Consider the following 17,226-nt stretch of genomic DNA (forward strand, 5'->3'; position numbering starts at 1 on the left):
TACTGGCCAATCATCAGGTGTACATGTGTATTATACACAGTTCAAATTTTAGTTCTTTAGGTTACTGGGCATGGTAGCCCACACCTATAATCTCAGCACTTGGAAAGCAGAGGAAGGCAGAACTCTGTGAATTCCCAGAAAGCCAGGACTACTTAGCAAGACCCTGTCTCAAAATTAATATATAACTTCCAGTGCCCTGTAGCCAGAAGGGTCCCAGGGGTGAGCCCCATAGGGAACGTGCCCTTAACTGCTCAATGTTTTAAGAACAGGGAGTGAACTGGAAAAAGCTGAGTCTTGGGAACTAGTCCTTCCATGGTCCCCAGTGAGTCCCTGCTGATGAAACAGCCAGGTTGTCCTCCAGTTTGGGGAGAGGGTGCCAAATGTTTTGCTGGAATATCACCACAGTGACAGCAGCCACTCCTCACCCGGGAAGGGTGCGCTCCGGCCCCCAAATCTTTCCTCACTTCTTTACAGCCCTAACTTTCTGGGAGCCAGCTAGAGGATGGAGGAAGGACACTTGGAAGGTACAGTCAGGATAGCATGAATGCAGTATTTGAAGGTGCCTCGAGGGTGCTCCAGACACAAGACTGGGTAGGAACACTGGGTACACTAGTGACCTTCCTAGAGGCAGTTTCCAGAACTGCAGCCAGGGACTCTATCTGTGGGACATGGGATTAACCAACCAACATAGAATTCCATTCTAGAGCTTCAGGCACATCCAAGTTGCTGCCTAAGAGATAAATACACACACACATAAAAAAAAAAAAAACCATGCTAACTCTTAAGACCCTTTCCGGTCGAGACAGCTCCACTGGGGAACCCTCGGGGAAAGTCCAAGGCGCCCCAACAAGGGAGGAAGTAAGTTAGGATTCTTTGGGGGTTATCTTGTGGCCAGCCCTCGTCTAGCAGCCTGCTCCCGGGGGATGAGAGCCCTCAGGAAGCTTGGGGATATCCAACGCGCGCACACAGGCACACAGCGCAAGGAGACCGTGAGAACCATCTGCACTGAGTTCCTGACCGATTACTCTGGAACTAAAGTGGCAGCAGCACCCAAGCACCCCTCGTCCAGGAACCCCCGCAGGCGGGAGGCGGGGCCTGGGGCGGAGTGTCCTCGGGGCGGGGCCTAGGAGGGGCGGGACCTAGCGGTCTAATAAAGAGTGCGGAGCGCGGCGCGCGCCCGGTCCAAGCGAGCGCGCCCCTGCTTCTAAGCAGTCGGGACTCTCGTGCTTTCCGCTAGGCCTCCAGCCCTTCTCTACCCCGCGTCTCTCTCGCTCTCCACTCCCCAGTTCCCGGGCCTGCCAGCGTCCCTGGCCACCTGCCAGTCCCGGACCCCAGTGTCCTGCGTCCCCAGACCGCCCGCTCCAAGACCAGCGCAAGCTCCGCAGGCCGCGCGCCGCCATGGGGGTGGAGGGCTGCACCAAATGCATCAAATACCTGCTCTTCGTTTTCAATTTCGTCTTCTGGGTGAGCAGCCACTGGGAACTGGGGACGGGCGAACCTTCGGTGGCCAGGGTGGGCAGTGCGCTAGGCCCAATTGAGAGGGCGCAGCGCGGCAGTGAAGTTGCGGCGCCACCTGTGGGCTCCGTGCGCCGGCCGGGGGCCTGGCGCCCCTCGCCAGTGGGGTTGGAGCCAGGAGCTGAGCTTCCAGGCCTCTGCTCGAGGGTCTTCTGAGGCCGCGGAATTAGGGGATCGTTGGCCTGTCGCCTCTGAATGCTGGGGACCGATGCAAAGATCTGAGGGTTAGAGCCACGTAATCCTGAGCCTTCAGCTGTGGAGGGGGTATAAGCACCCTCGTGAACGCTGTTTGGGGGACCATCCTGCTTCGCGAGCACTGAGGGGGCTCGAGAAGGGCGGGATCTTGGCGCCCCGCCCCCATGATCTCATCGTAGCCACCGCCCCTGGATGGGCGGCCTCGAAATGGTGGGGGCACACTCGCCTTGGAGACGTCCACCCCACTATTATTTCACCCTTACTTGCTCTTCAGCTTGGTATTGCCACCCTGGGAGGCTCGAGCTCTGGGCCTAGAGAAGGACAAGGTGGCCCGCGTGCTGCTGCGCAGCATGCCCCAGTTCCTGCCCACCCCGCAGCTGCCCCTCCTCCTTGTCTGTCGTCTCCCGCACAGATTACAGCCCTGGCCTGGCCCTTAAGGTTCTGTGGAGGCTTTTGAGAGAAGGGGGAATGTGCAGTTCTGAGTTGGTGCAGACCAGGATAATGCAAAAATCTGGTGTCTATACGAATCAGGGGCTTGAGGTCGTTTCAGACATAGCTGGGCTCTCCACTTTGGAAAGAGGTGCACACCCATTTGGTCATCTTGGAATGGAGACTTGGTTATAGGAGGGTCTCCAGGGGTCCGTTGGTCCTGTCTTCATTGCTGGGGAGTGACCATTGGTGGTGTGTGTTTCTTTCCACTTCCTGACTGGCTTGAGAATGAGGAGTGGTAGAGTCTAACAGACTTTCCTGCGGGGACTTGAATGGGCAGTGCTAGCCACTCCTCTGGACAGCGTTGACACCCCGCCTCCCCCCTCCCCCCGCAGTGCACAGCCTGCTCTTCCCTCCATCCTCCTTTTTCCCATGAAGAAATGAGGTTATGTGGAAACAGTCTGTCTCTAAAGTTGAAGAGCGAACTTGTAACATGGCCTCTAGAGTGGGTGTGTAGGACAGGGGGACACCTGTTTCCTATCGTGACTGCTGAAGCTCCAAGGGTGGGTGGGTCAGGGTGGGGTAGGGAGCATTAAGACGTTGGGGATGGGCAGCAACTGGACTGAACTGTATGCTGTGTGACCTGCTGAGGAGACCCTGGTTGTCAGTCACAGTGACCCCAGGGAATAGCTTGGGTGATGGGGTTAATCTTTCTCTGTTGGGGCATGCCCTGGGTCGTGGCTGGGTAGCTGTGTTGGTTAGTGGTGCCTTCTCTGAGCCGTGCAAGGAGTTAAATTCACTCAGGAAGTCCCTCCACTGACCCCTGAGCTCCAGATGCAGAGTGTTAGGAGCCTGCAGGGTATTCCTCTTTTGGCCCACCCACCTGATCAAGCTGGTAGCCCCTCAGTTTCCCTGGAGAGCTAGGGCTGGGTGAGGCTGATTGTTTCCCAGGCAGCTGGGGTGGAGTCCCAACGTATCCCTGGGGGGTAATTCTCTATTGAGGCTCCAGGAAACCGTTTTGAAGCCTCCCCTGCTCCCAGAGGCCCACTTACTGACTGCAGAACAGTGCAAACCATGCCCTTTCACAATCCCATGGACCTCTCCTCCCCACCCATGTTGGCCTCCACAGTGGTCAGGGATCTGGGGTAGAGCCAGACCACAACTGGCGAACAGCACCCTGGCAGAGGGGCTTCCTCTGTGCCCTGTGTGGCAAGGCTTGTCCTGTGGCTGATAGTTTCCTGATGCCATGAAGTTGAACGTTTGGGGAGCCCCACCCCATTGCTCTGGTTCTCAGCCTCCACTTCCTCCCCTTAAAGTGGGAGTTCCTGGGGTATCTCTCTCCTGGGATTGTGGGCAGACTAGCTAATGCACTCCAGAGCGGAGCAAGGGGCTTGGCATAAAGGAAGCTCAGGAAATGGATGCTGGGCACAGTGTCCAACAGGGATTTGGGCCAAGGAGAGCTGAGTAATGGTGTAAGAGGTGTCTGGGGAAGGGGCTGAGAGGTCCTGTGGGCCCGTGATGGCTATGGAGGCTAAGGGTTCTAGAAGTGAGATTTGGTTGACAGTAAATGTCTCAATGGGCACTTTTTAAAATTTCCAGTTTACAGATTAAAGTGGCTTATCTGCTGGAGGGGATGTCCCAGGCGCCCCAGACTGCATACTCATAATGCAGCAGTCCTCCTTGGGCTAAGACCCACACTTGACCTATCTTGTTCAGAACCTACTTTGGGGCCAACAGAATTTTGGACTCCCAGGACACATGGGACAAGACACAAACCTGAAAGATGAGCAGTGAGCAAATTCAGCAGAAGCTGGGTGGATACCTGTCCTCTGAGACAGGTCTGGGGTAGAGAGAGGCATCTCCTGACTCCTGCTGGGAGTAGGACAGGAGAGTAGGGGATGGTGTCCCTGTTTATCACCCTGCCAGCCTATGTCCTGGGGTGGGCCTGGAGTAGCTTAGTGTGATAATGACTCCACAGGTGTAGTTGGATAAGGGAGGGGAGGCCACCGGTCCTCACTGGAATGGGAGTTGTGTTCCTTGCCCAGAACTGGCTGCTCCTCCAGCCTAAGGCTGCTTGGTGGCCCCCTTCCAGTGGCCCAGGCAGCCCGACCCACCACAAAAGGCTGATTACAGCCTTAACTGGCATTTAATTCTCCAGACGGCACATGACTGTCTGTCACTTAGCAGTCTGCTGTCTTCCTTCCGGCAGAGGGGCTGCAATCCCTGTGGGCTCAGGGTGGAATGAGGACTTCCTGTGCCTAGTTTCACCTGTGGGAGAGCAGACTTCCCCTTGTTCCCCCAGGCTGTCAGCTTACCCGACTTTGGGAAAGACAATCAGTGGGCTGGGCTGCCCGGGAAGGGGAAATCTGTGGTCGGTCCCTGGGCTGGCTTCAAAGAAGGATGTCTGCACAGTGGAGAGCACAGAACTGGAGTAAAGAAGTGGGAAGCCTCTGGCAGCCTCTCCTGGTTCTCACACACGGCTACCTCATGATAAGAGCCCTCACCCTATTCTTTCTGGACGCTTCAGGCTTTCTCTCAGCGCCTTCCCCCTAGTCCAGTCTTGCTTCCTCAAATGGAGCGTCTGTACTGCTCCAGGAGGTTCACCAACAGCTGCCAACCTGGATTGCAGCACCCAGAGTCCACCAAGGGGAGGAACCTCAGTCATCAAATCAATAGGCTTAGAGTCCAGGTGCCGCAGGGAGATAGTAGGCAGTCATGCTTGCACACAGGCCTGGCCTTTGGAGAGGGCTCAGGTGGGGGTAGGGTGGGGTGGGAATGTGGGGAAGTCCAGGTGCCGGTGGCTCTGGCCCTGGTATATACCAGGGCACCCGGTAGGACATACTGTGAGTGCCGGGTGTTCCTGCACTCTATAGGTATCTCTTTTGTTTCTAAGACTCTTGCTAGAGAACCAGATGTCCCGAGAACTGGCCTTTGGTGTCCTTCAACTGTTTAGTAGGATGTACTGTGACCTGGCATGCCAGTAGCCTTCCAGGAACCTTTTGACTGCGGACATCCTCCCCCCTGTACCTTCCCTACAGTACACAGGCACACACTATGCCATTCAAAACCATTTGGGTTTCTCTGTGTGGACTCTACCTTTTGGGAAGCAGTTCACAAGGGATTAACCAGTGATCAACTGGTGGTGGGAATCGTGAGCTGGCTGCCAAAGTAACTACAAGGGGGTATTGGGAGAGGGCACCTGCTTTCCTGCGTGTGAAGTCTGGGGAGGGCTGCAGGGTTGGGAGTGCAGGGAAGTCGTTAGAACCCAGGTGCCTAGGATTTTATAGCTCTAAATTACCATGAGTTTGTAATCTAGGCCAAGAGCCCGGCAGTTAGGGCAGAAGGGTGATAGGGCCCCCCAGTTTGCTGTGCTTCCTTTGCGCTATCTCTCAGATCACTCCATGCTTTGTGTCAGCCTGGGTCATCAGCACTTTTCTCAGGGTGGGTCTGTGGCATTCTGTGACTTGTTTACCTGTGGTCAAGCATCAATGTTGGCTCTGTACTGCAGCTTAGCAGTTAAGGTCCCAGTGGTATTTAAAGGTGTCTGGTGTGGCAGGTGCAGGAATGAGGAAGCCCAAGCCACCTGTCCTCCTGAAATTCTATCCCTGAGCTCTGGAGTGGGACCTAGTGTGGCAAGGGCTTACGGTGTGTGGCAAGCACGTACTGTGGCTGCCACCCACCCACTAATACATATCCACCCTCTTACAACTTTTCTTGGCAAAAAGTCTCCATCTTGGGGGCATGGCCTAGCCTTCAGCCCTGGTAACAGTCTTCCCTGTACTCTAGAGACCGTGATAACAGCTCACCCGAAGTAGCACCCTGCTGGGCTGCTATCAGATCCTTGTGAGTGATGAAGGGACTGAGGTTTTCAAGCAACTGTCATGTGAGGAAGTAGTGGGATGGGGTAAAACTGTACCCCGCTCTGCCACCTCGTTCCATAGTCAGAGTGGGCTGTAAGACTATGCCAGTCCCACAGCTTTGCCCTGGGACATGGTTGGGACAGAGGGCCACGCCTAGCCTGGTGCAGATGGGAGCTTCTTGGTACTGCTGGTGGCAACACCAGAGCTACATAGGACTCTTCTACCCGCTCTTTCGTCCCCTGCCTCCCTTTGTGCTTCTAAGTGGGTACCAGGCCCACCTGAGCTTTCTCTGAAGCAAACAGCCTGGCCTCCATGCCGCCTCTGCTGTTGTCATCTCTGGCAGATCACTGTGGCCATCAGGGTCCACACAGTCTCCCTTCAGGGTCTCATGAGACCCTGGCCTTCCTAGAGGAGGGCAGGTGTAGGGTGGGCGGGGAAAGCTCCTGCCAGCTTCTCTGTCTGAGGAACATTATAGCCTGGACCTGGAAAAGGCAGAGCTGGGATGGCCCAGCCTAATCTCCTGTACCTCAAGACAACAGTGTATCCTCCATGGCCCTGCCCCCTCCCCAGCCTGTCAGTTGGGCCCCAGAGCTAAGCTTTTGCTTTGCCACCTATTTTTAGATGTTAGGACAGTGGCTTCCTGAGGCGAGGGGCCTGTGAAAGGAACCATGCTTCCTGGCCAAGGCAAGGATTCCTGCCCCTCTCTCCAGCTTCCTTCCTGAGCTTCCTTTGGTGAACTGCAAGTCTTTACCTCCAGGAAGGCCTGAGCATGATCCTATATCTCTCAGAGAGGAATCTGGCCTTGTCCCCATCTTCCATGGCCTGACCAGGCCCTGGCCTGTTGTGCCCTGAGCACAGGGACCCAGGTGGGAGGACAGCACCTAAGTCAGCTCTTTCCATTGGCCTCTTCATCTTGCCCTTTCCTCAGCTCCTAAAACCTGCCAGATGGAGCCTCTTTACTCTGACTTTCCCAGCTGCCCAGGGAAGCCTTTTGCCCCTCTGCCTTTGATCTTCACAGTTTCTGCCATTACCAGGGAGGTTCCTAGACCCTCAGCCCCTTCCAGTTGCTTAGGTGGACAGCCTCTTTCTGATGCACCTTCCGTTGTGCACCATGTACCTAGGAGGCATGGAGCAAGCCCCATCCTCATCTGCCTCTGCCCTTGATTCTTCTTCCAAGACACAAAAGGTCACTAAAACAACAAGCTGATGTTATAGTCAGCCTTCCGGAACATGTGGGGTGTCTAGGGTGATCATTCAGACCTACCAGGCTGGTGACAGGAGCTCTGTCCCTTCCTGGAGGGGTAGGTATGCCCCCATCTGAGGTCTGGCCCAGGGCTGGCAGTGGGCAGCTAGTACAGAGTAGAATGCTGCCCTAGGCCTGTTCCCTTTCAGTCTTCTGGGAAACCACAAGACCAGCCGGGCAGGGACCCAGTGTGCTTGGCAGCTCCTCATCCTGTTAAAGTTTGAGTCTGTTATGTGTTAGTCTTCAAGGAGGAGGAAGCAACATGATCCTGTAGAGAGTCATGAATGCATTCTTCTGTGCTGTGGAAGGCGCTCCGGGAACCTACCTGGGCATCCCACCTGGGTGCTTCCCACCCCCACCTCTAAGCAGAAGGTGTCTTAGGCTGTAGAAGCAGGTGGTGGACCCACCTGGGAAGAGAAGTTTTGGGCAGAGGCATCTTTGGCCCCTGAGTGGATGCATGAAGAAATTCCAGGATCGTTGGTAAGGTTCGTTGTGGATCACCTCCTCAGCTCTAGCAAGAGCTAAATACAGTGACGTCATACGTTGCAGCCTGTGTGTATTACTCCCTTTACTAACAAATGAAGGTGCAGATGGAGGAGGTTGAGATGGGCCTGGAGTCCCCCAGCTCAGATATGACACAGCTAGAGGTTTGGGTCACCCTTAACCCTACCTGTGCCTCTGTCCAATGGCACTGCTGCATATTTCCATTGACACTGGACTGGTATTTCTTTAATGGATGTGAGTGTTGCCCAGTTTTTGCAGATCATTCTAAACCAATGTTGCTGTAGACAAGATATGTGCCTGTCTGATTGCTGCTAATCACTGCGACACTCCACAGGCCTGGGGAATGTGCTTGAGCACAGCTTCTGACCTAGAGACTGGACTGAAGCTGGGGTTAAATAATAGTTTTCTGTAGCTGTGACTGACATATAATATAGCCAGCATTTACACCCCCATGAAACTGTTAGCGCCATCAGAAGAGTGAACGCCCAGAGCATCCTAGGGCCCTTTGCAGTCCCTTCCATTCCTGCTCCCCCCAGCACTTCTGCTGGATTATCTCTGCACTATCTTGAATGAACTTTGAATTCTGCTTTCATATGAACAGAGTCCAGAGGCATCAGCTGCTTCATCCCCGATGGGCCCCTTTCACTCAGCACCTTGACCCGTCCTCCTTGCGATCTCGTGGGTCTATGTCTTCTTTCTCCCTGCCTTGTGATGGACCCAGCGCCTGTCCATTCATCGGTCAAGAGACATATGGACTGCTCTAGGCTGAGCTGTAACAGGGAAGCTTGAGAAACATACACACCTGCATGTAAAGCCTGAGGTGCTAAGCTGGCTGTGGTGAGGAGGCGGCACCAGCTAACTTTCTCAGAAACGGACCTCAGAAACGACAAGCTGCCCGCCGGTGCAGCAGAGCCACTCCACCACTCCTCACCCCACCCCGCCACACCCGGTGGCAATTTGGGCTTAGTGGGTAGATTGGTAATCTCCCTGTGGCTCTTTGGAGCCTCATGATGTCAGGATGGTAGTCCCACCCTACTTGAGGGCCCTGTCTCAGTAGATGAATATCTCTTACCCTGGAGTCTTGGAAGTTCTTTGTCTGTTTTGGTCATTTGAGATAGTTACATTTTGAAGCTAAGGTTCATTTCCAGCCTCTTACTATTTGAAGACCCCCTGTCCCACCTTCCTGAGCCCTGTCATTTTCCCAGCACTTCCTCTACTCCTCCCTAGAGCAGGGGGTGGAGGGTCACTTTGCTGGAGGCAGCCAGCCCAGTGCCTGGCATTCCTTCCTTGCCCTTTCCCACTCAGCTCTCATTGCCTCTGAGACAACAGATGAGTGGCCAAGTCTCCCATTCCCCCGTGCCTCACCTCCCCCTCAACCCCAGTTCAGACCTGTCAGGTAACATGAAGGACTGAAGCCCAGAGACTTCTCTGAAGTCAGCTTCCTGACCCCACCTCTTTCATAAAGCCTGGCTGTAAGTGGTGGCTTGGTCAGACACCCACATTAGCAGGCTTTGGGGCTGGGCTGAATATCGTCCATTGCCCACTTCTGCCTCCAGATCACAGGGAAAATTCTCTATCAGTAGAGAAGTCTGAGTCAGGCATGGTTGCATGCCCATCTGTTTACAGGTAAGCACACAGACTGAGGAAGGCAGGTGACCCACCAGCTGCCCCTCAGCTTCTGTAGCTATTGGGGATTTGTCACCATGGGGTCTTTTAACTACAGAGGGAAGCATGGGGAGCAGGCATGCCACCTAGTCCTTCTGCTCTGGAACATCTCAGAGCGACCTCTGGACCAGTTCTCAAACAAAATACATGACGTTTCAAAGCTGCAAAGGAAGCCAGGTTACCAGGGCAACTCGGGCCAATCACCTCCTCCTCTCATGCCAGTTTAAGAGGAGTGTTGCCTGTTGTGGCCTCCTGCCAGGCCCTACCCTCCTGCCTCTATTGCCCAGGCTGAAGGCTAGCCTCTTAAGGGCGTATAGACACAGAGCTGTCACTGTAAGGCTCTAGAAGCTCTGGGGATCCCCGGCATCACTAGGCCTTTGCTCATAAGGGCACTCTCAGGGTCCCAGCTTTCATGTCGTTTGTAGGTTGGGCATAGTGTGGCTTTGATTGCTGTACCACAGACCCTGTTCTCTCAGGCTCTGGTAGAGGTTGAGGACTCACCCCTCCTTAACCAAAGTGTGAAAACTGAATTAAAACTTACAGAAGAAGCTAAGAAACCACAGGACCCATGGGATGAGGGTACGAGGTGATGGTGTTCTGCAGAAAGTGGCCCCTAGTTTCCTCTCTCAGGGCTAGGCGGAGGACAGGATCCTAGGGTAGAAGGAGGTAGGTGGGTCCCACAGGTCCTCTTTCCAGAACCAGTCTGTTTGGGGATTCGCAGGATCTTTCTTGAGCTTGTGTGCTGACCTGGATCCCCAGAGAAGGAAGTGGGCCACCTGGTGGTTTTTTGTTTTGTTTTGTTTTAATCAGGCCCAGGTCTTTGTTTCCTGTTTGTGCTGGGCAGATCCATTGACCCCTGCAAGAAGAGGATGCCTAGAAATGGGGAAGAGAGTGCCTCTCCCTTGGTCTGTCCTGAGGGCACCTCCTGCTTCCAGAAGCTCTATTATAGGGCTTCACACAAATCCATGGTAGGAGGTGCCCTGCTGTTTCCCCCGTGGGGCCTGATGACATTACATTGTCACCCCTCTTCTCGTGGCAGGGAGAACTTGGTATCCCCACCACGGGGTTCCCAGTACCCTGCCTGTGGCAATCCCTAAGCAATCTCAGGACTATTAGGACAGGGTACCTCTGCCACACTTCTCAGATAAAAATACTGCATGGTTGGCCAATCTGGAACTTGAGATGAGTAGAAAAAGAGGTTTTATTTTGGAGACAAGGTCTCTTATAGCCCAGGTTCATCTCAAACTCAACATGATCCTCCTGCTTCCCATCTCTCAAGTGATACCAGGAATGCACCACCAGACCCAGTATATGTGGTCCTGGGGATGGAACCCAGGGTTCCCTACATGCTAAAGCACTCCTATCAATAGAGCCACATTTTCATCACAAACCTTCTTGTATGTGTCATGAAGTATTAGGGTACACTTGAACTCTGTTCTGTAGTCAGAGAAGCTTGTGGGCTACAGGGCCCCAGTGGACAGTGGCTCAGACAATGGACAGACCCCCCACAACTAGAAACGATGGCCTCACATGATAATTGTGGTAGGGTTCTATCGCCCCACAGTGCTCTGGCCTCTATATGACATTGTTCCTGGTTTTTCCTAGCTGGCTGGAGGCGTGATCCTTGGTGTGGCTCTGTGGTTGCGCCATGACCCACAGACCACCAGTCTGCTCTACCTGGAACTTGGAGACAGACCAGCACCCAGCACCTTCTATGTGGGTGAGTAATAAGGAGACAGGATCTAGTCACAAGCTGAGAACAGTCAGGGTGGGCTTCCAGGAGGAGCCTGAGAGTCTGAGTTTGGTGGGTAAGGCATTAGAACTGGCAATGGCCTAGGCCTAGTATGTGCTAGGCAGGGAGGCTGCCCATAAGAGGGGCTCTTATGACTAGAAAATTCTCTTGGGTATAGTGCTGATAGGGACCCCACAGATCTGAGACTAGGCTAGGCAGAAGGGAAGCAGCTGGGTGGGGCAGGAGCCTTGTGAGACCTTACTTATTTTAACATATGCGTTTCTGGTGAACCTCCCTGAGCAGGGTGGGGCTGGATGCCTGGGCTAGCCAACAGCTGAGCTCCCAGGAGTCCTGAGTTGGGGAGGGCTGGAGACCAGGCAGTCAGTAGATGACTCAGATGCTCTCCCCACCCCCCAGCACACAGGCCAGGCCAGACTGCTACACCTGCCTTATTAGGCTGCCTGTGGGGGACTGAGCACCCTCCCTCCCAAGCAGGGAAAGCAGAAAGAGGGCTTCTGTGCTATGTTATGCTATGCTAGGCTATGCTACGCTGTGCTCAGGGAGGCAACTCTCCTCCTTTCTCTCTGGGAGGGGGACTTGGCACCCTGAGAACTCAAGAAGTCTTTGGAGACATTTCTGCCTTTTCACAGTTCCTAGCACTCATCAGGAATCTGAGGTGTATTCTCCCTCTTGTGTGTAGCCTAGAAGGGGCTTGGGAGACATGCTTGATGGCTGGCAGGAGGGTAGTGTCAGGAAGTCAGAAAACGCCAGTATTCTCCCTTTCTACCCTTGTGTTCCAGGGCAGCCAAGGTCACACCGTGGTTGGCTGTTTTTCCTTCCTCTCTATACCCTCCCCTCATCCTTCCCACAGGTAGAATGGTCAGGTTAGGGTCCAGGCAATGTACAGGGGAGGGGCAGAACCTGGTCTCCTTTGAGGAAAGCAGGTCTGGGTGTTAGTGGGGAATGTCCTACAATGCTATTCCTCCTTGGATCTTGTGCCTTCAGAGGAAAAGGATGCCCACCAGATCACATGGAGACTGCAGCCTGTTGTGTAGCAGCTGGTGTGGGCATCTTCACAGGGGTGATCAGGTATCAGAGACAGGAAGAGTACTGGCCTGTGAAGGACTCTTTCCTGCCCCTGGGCCTTCCACAATGTGAATGCTGTAAGGCCGGGCCAAAGCTCCCACTTTTTCCTGATAGGAGAGGCTGGGTACCCTGCAGAGCCCAGATAGGGTGGCCTAGGAAGCAGGCAGGTCTCTGTCCTCATGTTGTCACCATAGTCTACATCAGGGTCCAGCTCCAGAGCTGCTCAGTCACCTGCCTTTCTGTGGTCATGGCCTCCTGGGCACTGAGGAAATAGCCTCAGGCCCTGGACTATGTGGCAGGTTGGGCACTGAGCAGCAAGGCGCATGGCCTATGCACAGGAGGAGCTACTCTGGCTACTATCTCCCTGCTCATTCTGAATTGGCTTTCTGGAGCCCTCTGCTGCCCCTGAACTGAGCCCTGCTGGGAGCAGATGTGGCCCTGACAAAGGCACTTTGGTTGGTTCAGGGGCTTGCTTAGCTGTTGGTCTGGGGGTGAAGGCAAGGGCAGGCTATGCCAGTAGCCAAGTCCAGGCACCTCATCTCAGGCACACAGTGATGGGGGAGAGTCTTCTGGCTTGTGTTAATTTCATTGGCTAAATAAAGAGACTGCCTTGGCCCTCATAGATTAAAACATAGGTGGGAGGAGTAAACAGAACAGAATGCTGGGAGGAAGAGGAAGTGAGCTCAGAGACGCCATGCTCCCCTCTCCCGGGCAGACGAGATAGCTCTGCTCTCTGTGGCAGATGCACGCAATGAAGCAAGCCGCCAGGTCAGACATGCTGAATCTTTCCCGGTAAGACCAGTGCTACACAGTTTATTAGAGATGGGTTGATTGGGATATCAGAATTAGCCAGTAAGGGCTAAAGCTAATGGGCCAAGCAGTGTTTAAATGAATACAGTTTGTGTGTTGTTATTTTGGGGTATAAGCTAGCCAGGCGGCTGGGGTGCCGGGGACGCAGCCCCGCTGCTCCTATTACTACAACATGGTGTATAACCTGCTCACCTAACTCTAAGGACAAGAACATGTGGGCGGGGCAGCTGGATGACTGACAGAAGGACAGGGGCAGCCTGAGCAGAGCACTTAGCACCTGTCACACATACTGGCTGGGCTGTGAATATACAGTTGAGCACTTCAGACTATACCCCAGGACCTTCAGATGGGGCATGTGCTAGGCCTAGAAGGGTTTGTAGGCAGTCTCAGGACAGCACCTGTGTTAGGTACCCTGTCCATCCCCCTGCTGGGCCTGATATAGTGACAGAGAGCTTACTTCATCTTGAGATGAGCTTTCAGGGCCTAAGGACAGTGGTCCGGATGAAGTTGCTCTGCCTATCTGAAAGCCAGTTGCTAGGCAGCCCTGGTGGGAGGCTTTCCCTGGACCAGATGTGTTTAGTGAGGTCAAAGGAAACCAGGCCCATGCTCTGGCCTGTTTTTAAGCCTGGCAGTAGGTCCTGGCCATGGCGCCTTCACCCCTGGGCTGGCCAGGCAGGGGACAATGGGCCTGGCTTTGTGCAAGAAGCTTGGACTGCCTGGCAGTGTTGCCGTGGAGACTGGGGAGGGGCTGCGTCTGCTGAGGGATCAAGAGCTGGAGGGTTCTTCAGAGACACAGTGGTCTTTCCCAGGGCCTGAGGGGTACTGTGAGCACTGAAACAGGGAGATGGCCCAACTGGTGCGTCTTGGGTCCCAGTGCTCCCCTGTATATTCACAGCCCAGCCAGTATGTGTGACAGGTGCTAAGTGCTCTGCTCAGGCTGCCCCGTCCTTCTGTCAGTCATCCAGCTGCTCCGCCCACATGTTCTTGTCCTTAGAGTTAGGTGAGCAGAACAGTTATACACCGGTGTGCCTGAGATGAGGTGCCTGGACTTGGCTACTGGCATAGCCTGCCCTTGCCTTCACACTCACCCAGCACGGGGAGCCCTGGGCATCCACTCCCAGACCAACAGCTGAACCTAAGCTGCTTCCCTATCTCATGCACTAAGATGGGTAGTCCATCTCAGCCCTCTATAGTGAGTGCTAAGGGTTCCTATTCTCGGGTGCAAGTAGTGGGGGACTGGCTACAAGGCAGCGCATACCTGTGAAGTACAGATTACCTGTGTCCTCTGGACACTGAATTGCTTTTTATCCTCTGGTAGCAGTGGCAGTTCCTCTAGCCGGACACTGACGCACAAAAATCTCACATTGCCAAACTCTGCCTGTTGTGGGTGTGGGTGCCCTAGACGCTCCGGTCTCAGACGGTGATGCCTGCAGCCTGCTCACTCAGTTCTTCCCCCTCCCCAGGCATCTACATTCTCATTGCTGTGGGAGCTGTGATGATGTTTGTGGGCTTCCTGGGGTGCTATGGGGCCATTCAGGAGTCCCAATGCCTGCTGGGAACGGTAAGTAGGAAGGGCTGCAGGGCTGGGGAGTAGGGTTTCTGGCAACCTCTGTCTTCCCCAAGGTTTTGGTCTTTCTCTTTGATTTCTGTTGAGTCTGACTCTGAAGACTCATTGACAGAGGGAGTTTCTCTTTAGAAAAGCGTAACCTCCAGAGGGGTGTCTTACCCCAGAAGCCAGCCTTAGTGGTCCTGGCTACAGTAGCTACTGGTGGAGCTGAGTCTCAGGTATGTCTTCTAGAGCTTGGCCAGCCAGTATCAAAATCTTGGGAAGATGAAGCACACTTCCTAGTTTAATCTTCCTGTGATAGTTTATCCTGTGATAAAGGGGGTAAGGAAACTGAGGTCAAGATTGGGGGGCATGTTGCTGCATGTGTGTCTCTGAAGGCTGTAGACACTTAGATTTGTCAACTGCATCTCCTATACCAGCTGCATCCTGCAAAGCAGGGAGCAGGGTGAAACCATGAGAACTTAGGCATCTGGGTGCCGAGCTACATCCTTTGTCTTTCATGGTTCTGTGTGGTTCATTAATCAGGACATGGTTGGTGAATATGGTCATCCCCCTTGGCACATAGTTGTTGGTCGTGTGGGCACCCATAGAGGGCCATACTGAGATTGCTGGTCAAAGCTCTGACCTCTACTTTCCCCCTAGTTCTTCACCTGCCTTGTGATCCTGTTTGCCTGTGAGGTGGCTGCTGGCATCTGGGGCTTCGTAAACAAAGACCAGGTGAGCCTCGGTTCACTGGAGAGGGAGATATGCCTTTGCTCAGGCAGCAGGTGTGGCCTGCTCTGAACCCATGGGTTAGAGGTGCTTTTCAAACTTCTGGTGCTTGCTGGTAGAAGGGTCTTGGGAGCTCAACAGAAGAGATGGCATTGGGGGAAGCCAAGTGCTCTTGATGGTAGGCCCTGTGTTTCATGTGACTATGGTTCTCCCCAGATCGCCAAGGATGTGAAGCAGTTCTACGACCAGGCCCTTCAACAGGCTGTGGTGGATGATGAAGCCAACAATGCCAAGACTGTGGTGAAGACCTTCCACGAGACGGTACAACTAGGCTGGAGCAGGGAGGGCAGGTTATGGGAGTCCTAGCATGTATGATCTATGGAGATGAGTCTTGTCTTTTCCCAGACCTCAGAAACAGGACAGGGCCTGGCTAAGGTTCTCCTCTGATTTGTAGAAACCTAATGGGCCTCATTTGCCCAGGGCTTTGGAGGAACAGGGTTCTTGAGCAGTGTGACAAATAGGGCAGGCCAGCTCCCAGATGTTTTGGGGGTGATGATGTGCCATGTGCCAGACCTTTCCCTTGTCTCCTGAAGCTCCTAAGCTGACAGTGATACTCTTGGTCTCTGCAGCTCAACTGCTGTGGCTCCAACACACTGACCGCGCTGACCACCTCTATGATAAGGAACAGCCTGTGTCCCGCAGGCACCAACGTATTCAACTCCTTATTCAAGGTGACATGGAGTGGGAGTGGGCATCATATCCTGGGTGGTAGGTAGGTGGTGAATGTGGCCAACCAGGAAGATCAGCCCTTCAAGCAGGACATCAGAGAGGCTCACAGAACATCTCAGCGAGTGGGGTGCTACGTCCTGAGAGCCTGGGTTTGCCCCTGCAGTATCTTGGGAAATGGCTCTCTTGAGTGGTCCCTTATACATACTGGTGAGCCTAGAGTACTACTGAGGTCAGAAACACTACCCTGTAATAAAGAAGGCCAGCAGGTCCATGTGTTTTATTTTGGATGGAAGATAACCTATGGGACATAAACCCCACCTCTGAGCATGGTGGTGGCTGTGACTTAGCCACTCACTGTTACCACCCTCTGGCCATCCCTGCAGGAGGACTGCCATCAGAAAATTGATGAGCTCTTTTCTGGGAAGCTGTACCTCATTGGTATTGCGGCCATCGTGGTAGCCGTCATCATGGTGAGCACAGGGCCTGTTTAGTGGGTGAGTGCCACCCCTCCCAAGCAAGGACCTAGGTGCTGACAATGCCCCTCTCTCCCGCAGATCTTCGAGATGATTCTGAGCATGGTGCTGTGCTGTGGCATCCGGAACAGCTCTGTGTACTGAGGCCCTTCACTCTGTACCACAGGGACCCTGCAGTGCCCTGCCCCTGAGTGACGAGAGACCTCCGGGGGGCCATGGCCTGTGTATATATTTCTGTATTACTCTGCTACACTTAGCCTTTTGAGGGTTTTTTTTTTTCATTCTGAACTTTTCCTGTTACCTTTTGGGGGCTGACATCACACATAGGTGGCGTGTGTAGGGATATAAGGGTGGAGCTGGCCCTGGCTTGCAGGGCCCTATACTTCCGGGACCCCTGGGGAGCTCTGCCTGCTGAGCCAAACCTCCTCCATAGCTACTTGCCCAGAGGCTTTGTAGCTGAGTTAGAGGGCCATGTCCACCCACTCTGCCCACTGTGGGTCACGTTGCTTATATCTTTTTAATCCTTGTCCCTTTCCTGCCCCCATTTCAAAAGCTGGGTTGTAAGCACTCTTATGCCTTCAATGCACCTGTTCTTTCTAACGTGTCACCTTCTACTGTAATTACATCTTGAAATAGTCATTTAATAAAGGAGGAGAAAATCAGGCATGCTAATGGGACTGCCAGACCTCTTCCTGAGCCAGTGGTGT

General features: G+C 53.9%; 1 protein-coding gene across 1 annotated transcript; it reads left to right on the forward strand.

Annotated features, from left to right (window-relative positions):
- The first annotated feature begins 1,165 nt into the window (after positions 1-1,165).
- Positions 1,166-17,181, forward strand: Cd81 (CD81 molecule). Its single transcript, XM_075972861.1, has 8 exons — positions 1,166-1,464; positions 11,017-11,131; positions 14,503-14,600; positions 15,249-15,323; positions 15,534-15,638; positions 15,947-16,048; positions 16,430-16,516; positions 16,601-17,181. Exons 1-8 carry the CDS (start codon positions 1,399-1,401, stop codon positions 16,661-16,663), a joined length of 711 nt encoding a protein of 236 aa, XP_075828976.1. The 5' UTR covers positions 1,166-1,398; the 3' UTR covers positions 16,664-17,181.
- The last annotated feature ends 45 nt before the right edge of the window (positions 17,182-17,226 follow it).

The sequence above is a fragment of the Microtus pennsylvanicus genome, chromosome 5 (genome assembly GCF_037038515.1).
Source record: "Microtus pennsylvanicus isolate mMicPen1 chromosome 5, mMicPen1.hap1, whole genome shotgun sequence".
NCBI lineage: Eukaryota > Metazoa > Chordata > Mammalia > Rodentia > Cricetidae > Microtus > Microtus pennsylvanicus.